Here is an 8,358-nt window from a genome sequence, read left to right on the forward strand (position 1 = left end):
GTCTTCAACTTCCCTTACTTATGCAGCAATATACCTTCATCACCTGCATATGGAAGTTATGTATCTCAGTTGATTCGATAGACAAGAGCATGCTCTACATACGTACAATTTACTTTAGGTTATTTCCCGATCATGACAAGGAGCACACGGGGAATGTGGGTTGTCGACAGTGAATGCTCACTCCTCCGTAGCACCTTGTCCCACCTCTGATGTTTTTGAGGTCCATGTTTACTCTGCTCAAATTGTGTAATGTTCTGATGAATTTTGAGCTGGAATTCTGTTCATTATCTCCATATATTTATTGATAAAACTTTTTGCTCTAATAATTTTCATTATTTACATATGTTTCTTTGTATTATTTTGTTGAAATTTTGTTGTTGAATACTGTTAATTATCTCCATATATTTACTAATAAAGATTTTTTGCTCGAATACTGTTCGTTATCTCCATATATATATTTTTTGCATTTCCTTGTTAAAATATTCTTATTGTTGACACACCTACATTGAAGTTGATATAATAAAGATTATCTGATTACAGTATAGTATACAGTGTATGTGGTTTTTATCTTAAAGCTTTAGTCTCTAACAAGTGTATTTTCTGCCTTTTATTCAGTGATAATAGACAATTAATCACAACCATGGTACTTTGATTTTAACCCTCTTAAGAAGGTTTGTAGTTCTGCATATTTGCGGTTGCAAAATGTTTCAGATCCATGAAGTTACCAATGATATGCACCTTCATCCAGAATAATTCCGTGTTGTACTCAATATTCAAATTGTACAACCACAGAAAAAAGAATAAGGTATCTATCATCCTTTTGAACAAGGTCTGTTGGAAAAGAACATCGACTTTTCCCTGTACAGCTACGATCTCCTGATAATACAATAGAAATATTCCAAACACACTGCTCGTCAGATCTGGCTTCTGAAGGATTGTCTTTTTCAGTCAAACCCATTAATGGTGCTATAAGTACACGAATGTTCTCAAGAGTGTTTTTGTAATGCAAAATAAACCATATTCCCCATTGTGTCCGCCAATCTACTCTTTTGGAACTAATTCAAGTACTTTTAAAAAAAAACCAAACCAAAAAAAAGTCATAGAACGGAGCTCCATATCCCCTTATCTCGTCCTATCATTAAAACTCTAATGAAGTCGAATATGACATGTCTGGCATGTGTTTTTATATATGTTCTTACAATCTGTGGTAGGTTGACATTGAATTATATTTTTATTGATTTTTAGCTTACAATTACCTTGAAATATAAGATAAACAATGATTGTAGGTGAAGCATTTAGCATTTAATTAACGGAAAGATCTTTAATGAAATATTCAAAACATTTTCCGTATTAATAATTTATTTAATTTACTAGTTGCATACATGTTTTTGAATTTACTACAGTGTTTACAGAAACTGTCTCCGGGTACTGCTATAGGAGTTCATGTTGTGGTGAGGGATGTCAATGCATTTATTCAAGTTCAGTGTATGATTCTCACCATACGACATGTCAATGCCGTAAGTTATGTTTGAAATCATTTCATGTTCTCAATAAATGCGTTTTCCCTAGAAATCAAACAAACAATAGGGATATTATTTTGCTTTTTTAACGTAAGACCAATTTATATTTGTTTATGTTCTGCAATGAATATGGTCGGGGCATATAAAGTTGTCAAGTCCGTCTTCCGTCCTTCTTTCCTACTGTCACTCTTTGCATTTAGCTCAGTTCAAAGCTCAGTCTCCTAGAAACTATCCTAGATATTTTCATCAAGCTTCATATGCTGTTAGATATTGATAAGAGATATGTAACTGCACGAACATTTTCGACCTTGACCTTTCCTTTGACCTTATTTCTACTTTTTTAAAAATTATCTTTAGTATATAGTTTTAAATAAAATTCAATTTGGTGATATCAAACTTTACATGTTGAAACATATTGATGAGAGCTATTCAACTGCATCAACATTTTTTACCTTAACCTTTCATTTATCCTTGAACACACTTTCCATAAATTAGTGTTTAGCTCAGTTTTTAAGAAATCATACAAGATGTTTTAATCAAACTTCATTTGCTGATAAATATACTGACGAGAGCTATATAACCGCATCAACATTTTTGACCTTGATCTTTCACTTTTATTAAGTTAATGTCAAAATTCATATGCCGGTACATAGTGATGTAAGCAATTCAACTGCATCAATATTTTGACCCAGACCTTTCGTTTGACTACAACATCACTTTTATCAAATTGTGTTTAAGTCAGTTTTAATGAAAGCATTCGTAATTTTTTTTCTTCAATTTCATATGCGGATACATACTGATGAGAGCTTTTTAACTGCATCAACATTTTTACCTTGACCTTTTCTTTGACCTTACTTTTTTCATAAATCAATGTCAATCTTCACATGCTTATACAAACTGATGTAAGCAATTCAACTGCATCACTACTCAAAATATTTAGATCAAATGTCGTACACTGATACGAATTTTTATGTTATATTACTAAATTGGAATAGGAAACGATACTGAAGTCACCTTTTAGCCTAAGGTACTAGGATACTTTGAACTCTAACAATGTGTGTCCTAACACCCCCCTCCCCCACTGAACTCATCCCTTTATATACTTACTGTATAAATTCAGACCCTACTTCACAATTTATGAAATTTATCGAAAGAAGATCTAATGTACATCTGTTGATTGAATATGCATCCATATGTTTCAATCATTTTATCTTTTTCATCGCTATCTATTTAGAATTCTTCTGAAACCGGTTCCATCGTGAGAAAAATATGTAGGTAAACGCTATGACCTCTGACCCCCTCATAAGTTCAAACAGAAATGAACATATTTTCTCTTCAATATTGTCATCAAATACAAACAATTGCAAAATAAAACTTTGAAATATGACTGAAAGTTTACTGAAATGCGACTTCAAATTTTCTGAAAGGTAATTGAAATGTAACTGAATGGAAAATAAACGATGACCATTTTACTCACTGTAGAATTTCATCCAGTTACTAAAAAATATTAAATTCAATGGATAGGTTAAACAAGAAAAATAAAAAATGTATAAGTCATTGATCATAAAAGTATAATACTCTTATATTATATATCGTTTACGATAGCCTCAGGAGTCTCTCCTTATAACTACGCGTTATCACCCTGGAGTGAGTGGACCGCTTGTAATGTATCGTGTGGAGGTAATGGTACACAACACAGGTACAGGACCTGTAGAGGCTGTTGTAGTAATCAGGTGTTACAAGAGCCTAGAGACTGTGGCTCAGACGCATGTCAAGGTTAGTACATATAGAGAAAATGGTGTATACTTTACTCTGGAGTTCATATGAACAACAATTTGTGACTGATTTTATTTCATCAGATATGAATTGTTGAACTGCATTCTAATAAAATAAAGAATATTGGCAACTGAATACCTAGACATAATCGTTGCGTTTCTCATATTTCTGTATGGAAGACAATATTTGTCTCTCTTTATCCCTCTTTTGCCTGAGTCGTTAGTGAGTATCTTTAAACATAAATTAAGCCAAGAGATGATGTTTAGCTAGACGTGTATTATCAACTACGCAAAAAATGCGTTCATTAAATATAAAGAAAAGACGACTTCCCTATATAACGCTTACCAATGAATATAACATCCACTAAATGTCTAATTTCTTTCAGAAAACAAAAACAATGTTTTAACTAAGAGTTGTCTCCTTTTACATCCCATTTATAAAAGTCTTGGTGAAAACAAACATTATTATGAGATCGTTAGGAAGTTCTTAAACTCCCCTAACCAGAAGTCTACATCAATCATTCACTGTTGAATAATGTATAAATTATAATATTTTAACCCACTTTATATTTCAGCATTCTTATTTACTTTATGCTTGTGATCTCAAACTAATAAGATATGAACTGATAGATGATATACATGTAAATTATCGATTTTAAATAGTAAATGGATCTTGGACTTCTTGGGGAGGATTCAGTAGTTGTGATAAATCGTGTGGTGGAGGCTGGAAACTAAGGTTCAGAGATTGTACCAGTCCCGCTCCAGCTGATGGTGATCTACCTTGTATTGGTGATTCTGTGGAAGTGATAGGATGTAACATGTTCCACTGTCCAAGTAAAAAATTACCTTAAATTATGGGATTTCTAAAACGTTGTTGTTTTCTGCTGTTTAAAAGATTATCATGAGCTAGAGAATTCAGTTTCTTATATGTGTTTTTATGAGAATTGTGAATTGATCGGATGGCAAGTACATTCTGAATTAATGAAAAGTGCTGAACTGACTGCTACCTGATAAATTATAAATTTATGAAATTTAACTAAGAGCAAATAATGACAGTAATAATAATCTTATTGATATAATGGTAATTTCTGTCGAATTTGATAAGGCGTAACAAAAAAATATGTTTGTTTACGGTTACCCGACCGACCCTAATTTTAATCGCCGACTCAAACTTTTTTTTCGTCATAAAAATCCGGAATTTACTGGCCGGTCAGTTTAACTTTTACATTCATCTTTGAAATCGAAATTGAAAGTACAGAAACAAAACCAGTGAGTTCAAATTCTACATCAACGAGTTCGTTGCAATTTGCTTACCATTGCGTGGCAGTTGCAGGGTGTGCAACTAGCATCACCCAACGCCCGGAGCTACCGTTTTTTGGGGGTAGTAAAAATAAAATTAAAATTATCATGTATAATCATAAATACATGAGGAAACACAAACGGTATTTTCACTCATTGTTTTGCTATTTAATTTCCAACTAATGAAAATTTTCCAGGCAGCATGCTCCTACTGTTCTTAAATCACTTTAATCTCATCCATTTTGCAGTACTACCTGACTTATTTACTTAGAAAACGATCGTTTTTTTCCTAATCCGAATTTCCTCCATTCCTCTGTTAATGGTAAATACATGCAGATATCTCTTTCAATTATATACGATCCACCAATCAACTGATAGTTAAGTGTTATGTGATTAAACTTTAATATATGTCAATTATACTTAATGGTTTGAAATGAAAATAAAATGATTTTTGCTTCATTTTAGATAAGCTAGACTTGTACAATATGTTCAGAAAAGAAAAGATAATTTCTTAAATTTTTAAACTTCAACTTTAAAAGGAATGGCTTAGGACCCTGGCTTTCTCAACAATGAACTTTTTTAAATCTTAGTTTTTATAATTTTTTTTTACCCTATGTTTGGACTGGTCACTTTTAACTTTGGACTAGTAACTTTATTGCTGTTACCATGGTTACAAGCCTGTGGGTTAGTACTTGATTTTTTTTTTAATTGCACACCCCTGAATTGTAGGGCAGTTGGCAAGAACGATTATATTGTCTACCACCCATATTACAAGCCCAAACAAAAGTAAGGCACCATACAATGGTAAAACTGTCTTGTAATTTTTTATAATTTTTTTTTTACCCTATGTTTGGACTGGTCACTTTTAACTTCGGACTAGTAACTTTATTGCTGTTACAAGCCTGTGGGTTAGTACTTGATTTTTTTTTAATTGCACACCCCTGAGTTGTAAGGCAGTTGGCAAGAAAGATTATATTGTCTACCACCCATATTACAAGCCCAAACAAAAGTAAGGCACCATACAATGGTAAAACTGTCTTGTAATTCCAATTCATGTGAATTTGTGTATAAAAAAATTCAATAAAATAAAAAAAAAATCCTACCTACCGACCCTATTTTATTTCAGCATGTAACAGTAAACAAAGTTATTTTTTTGTTTGGCCTAAACTTTTAAAAGTTGACGGAGGATGGTCTTCATAGTCCAACTTCAGTAAACATTGTAGCGGTAGTTGTGGACTAGGTTTACATCTCAGAACTCGCACCTGCTCCCAGCCGCATCCTAAATACGGGGGTCATAAGTGTACAGGAAACTCAACAGAAGGCATTCCCTGCAATCTCACAGCCTGTCCAGGTTTCCTATTCATGACTTTCTGCAGATGTGTTTTTTTTAAAAATACTTCCTTACTCCATTATTATATGTAATGATCAGGGAAAAACGAATTTTAGTAGCTGTATACATTGCACAATGTATTTCAATATTTTTGAAGAAAAACTGACGCTTGTCAATATGAAAAATTTTGGAAGAATTAATCACCTTTCACATGTTAATTTTATAGCTTTTTAGAATATACGCATAAAAGTACTGTATTGACCTTTAATTTAAGATATAAACAAAAAAATAAAACTCATCTTTTTTTCGATAACTTGTCTTGAAATCATATTAAAGCATATATTGTAATGTTTAGTTGATGGCCTTTGGGGTCAGTGGGGACACTTCCGTCCATGTGACATGTCATGTGGCGGAGGAATACATATCAGAGTAAGGCAATGTAACAATCCACCACCATCTCACGGAGGACGTCATTGTACCGGTAGGAATTTGGAATCTGACCAGCCCAGGTATAAACTACACAAGTAAAGTAATTAAGAATTGTTTTCCTATAACTGGCAGTTATTTATCAAAAGTCTACAAAAGATAATAATTGCTTTCTTTTAATTCACAGATCACATGGAATCCACTGCTTCTTCGGCTACAAAACATTTTATACAAGGCCCGGTTTTTGTTGGATGAAACATGTATGATATCCAACGAAAGTTATTAAAACAATAAACATGCATTCACAAAACATGTCGTTTTAAACGTAACGGGTAAATACAGACATGGCAAAAGAGAGGGCAAAAGTACATCATTAGTTTGTTTCGATGTCACCCAATTAAATAATGAAAAAAAAAATACTTTTAAGGACAGATGATAGAAAAGACTTTTGTCAGAAAAATTGGAAATCACAACTTTGAGTCATGATCAAGTTACTGTTATAATGATAAATATATTATATACCCCCTTAAACCAGCAAAATATGGGATTTGAAGTGAAAAATATTCATGTAGATTACTAAGGATGGTTTCTGACAGGCAAAATTTTGAACATCGTAGGAGGTTTACCATTTCTTTGAATTCTAGAAATTTATTATTTGCATTATTTGGAAAGATATTGACCAAATAAAAGGATAACACTTAAAGCTGTGTTTGGGGTCTTTGTCGATGACTGTTTGGCTTTTAAATCCTAACTTAATATCTTTTTAATATATTTATTTACTACAGAAGTATGTCAATTTGAAACCTAATTTAAATGTTAAAAATAATTTCAGACTGTAATACAATATTTATTTTCATGTTTATGTCCTTACAGTTTTCGAAATATAGAGAATTTATAATTATCTGCCCTTGATTGAACAATATGCATGTACGAGAGGTGGAGCTAATGTCGTAAGAATAGATCTAAAATTAGACCGGATGAATAACAATGATATATATTTAAAAAAAAACCGAAATCTCTGTATGGCACAAGTACATTATTTACAAAGGTTTAAAACGTATGAATTAGTTAGTAAAGAATACTTTAAATCGATTGCTGACTACTTGACGTGTTCGAGTACAGTGTCCTACTTATCTTAAAACATGCTAGCAGTAAGTCACGTGAGGGAATTTAGTATTCACAAAATTACTTGAGGAATGAATTATAATATTCAACGTGTCACAGCCCTTAGTTACAACAAGAAAGCGAGTGTAAGAAGTAGCCGTTTTTTCACCTTTTAAAAATGAGAGCATGTTTGTCTATTAATTTCCTTTTAACACAACATTACATATCCAATTATACAACTACTGTTAAAAGGAGAATAATAAACAAACATGTGCTTTTTATGTATAAAGCCAGTAAAAAAGTGTGGACAATCTCATTATCGTACGGAGATTGAAGAACTTTTGATGACCTCAGCCTCAGAAAACAGATTTGTACATCATACATGTAGATACATACTTTTATATATTGTAATTAAGTAAAGTTTTAGATTAGGTGTTGATCATTTCTGCTATTAAAAGAAAAATGTCTATTCTGAAAGTTTTTTTGACGCTAATTTCGCAAATCATCAGTTGCAAGTGCAGTCATCCTTTGAAGTCTCAAACATCATATGCTGGTGTCGGGATATTACATCACAAATAAAGAATGAAAATGGAATGGATAAATCCAGCTTGTTAGAAATGAAATTAAGTTGATAGTAGGTTCAATTAGAAAGCTAGTATTAAATCGATTTTGTAAACGGATGGTGCCTTTTACCAATTTCGCTTGACTTATCGAGTCGAAATATGTGAGTAAACATTTGCTTATTGATAAAACCTTATTGAAAGCTGGAGCCACGGACGTATGGTTGTGTGACGAAGTGGTGAAACTAAATGATCCAAGGTCGGTCCAATATTTGATGCTTTAGTTATTCGTCAATCTTACGAAACGATAACTTTTGCATAGATGCAAAAACGTAGGACCGTTG

At 32.4% G+C, this 8,358-nt stretch overlaps 1 protein-coding gene across 3 annotated transcripts; it reads left to right on the forward strand.

Moving 5' to 3' along the window:
* Positions 1-583: 583 nt before the first annotated feature.
* Positions 584-6,944, forward strand: LOC134279091 (thrombospondin-1-like). Of its 3 annotated transcripts, none has more exons than XR_009994573.1 (7): positions 584-1,207; positions 1,413-1,517; positions 3,126-3,296; positions 3,959-4,129; positions 5,772-5,945; positions 6,280-6,448; positions 6,538-6,944. XR_009994573.1 is itself a non-coding variant. In XM_062761445.1 (7 exons), exons 1-5 carry the CDS (start codon positions 1,150-1,152, stop codon positions 5,792-5,794), a joined length of 537 nt encoding a protein of 178 aa, XP_062617429.1. In that variant the 5' UTR covers positions 584-1,149; the 3' UTR covers positions 5,795-5,945; positions 6,280-6,453; positions 6,538-6,944. The 3 variants fall into 3 exon arrangements, 2 of the variants coding, with proteins under 2 accessions (XP_062617429.1, XP_062617428.1); XM_062761445.1 differs by having other exon boundaries at positions 1,404-1,517; positions 6,280-6,453; XM_062761444.1 differs by having other exon boundaries at positions 1,404-1,517.
* The last annotated feature ends 1,414 nt before the right edge of the window (positions 6,945-8,358 follow it).

This window comes from Saccostrea cucullata, unplaced genomic scaffold, assembly GCF_032062105.1.
Source record: "Saccostrea cucullata isolate Sc308-1 unplaced genomic scaffold, CSIRO_AGI_Scuc_v1 ctg6281, whole genome shotgun sequence".
NCBI classification, from domain to species: Eukaryota; Metazoa; Mollusca; class Bivalvia; order Ostreida; family Ostreidae; genus Saccostrea; species Saccostrea cuccullata.

Coding starts and splice junctions, on each gene's coding strand:
- LOC134279091 (XM_062761445.1), top strand. CDS start 1,150: ATGAAGTCGAATATGACATGTCTGGCATGTGTTTTTATATATGTTCTT. Junction 1,208..1,403: donor ATATGTTCTTACAATCTGTG/GTAGGTTGACAT, acceptor AATTTACTACAG/TGTTTACAGAAACTGTCTCC. Junction 3,297..3,958: donor TGGCTCAGACGCATGTCAAG/GTTAGTACATAT, acceptor GATTTTAAATAG/TAAATGGATCTTGGACTTCT.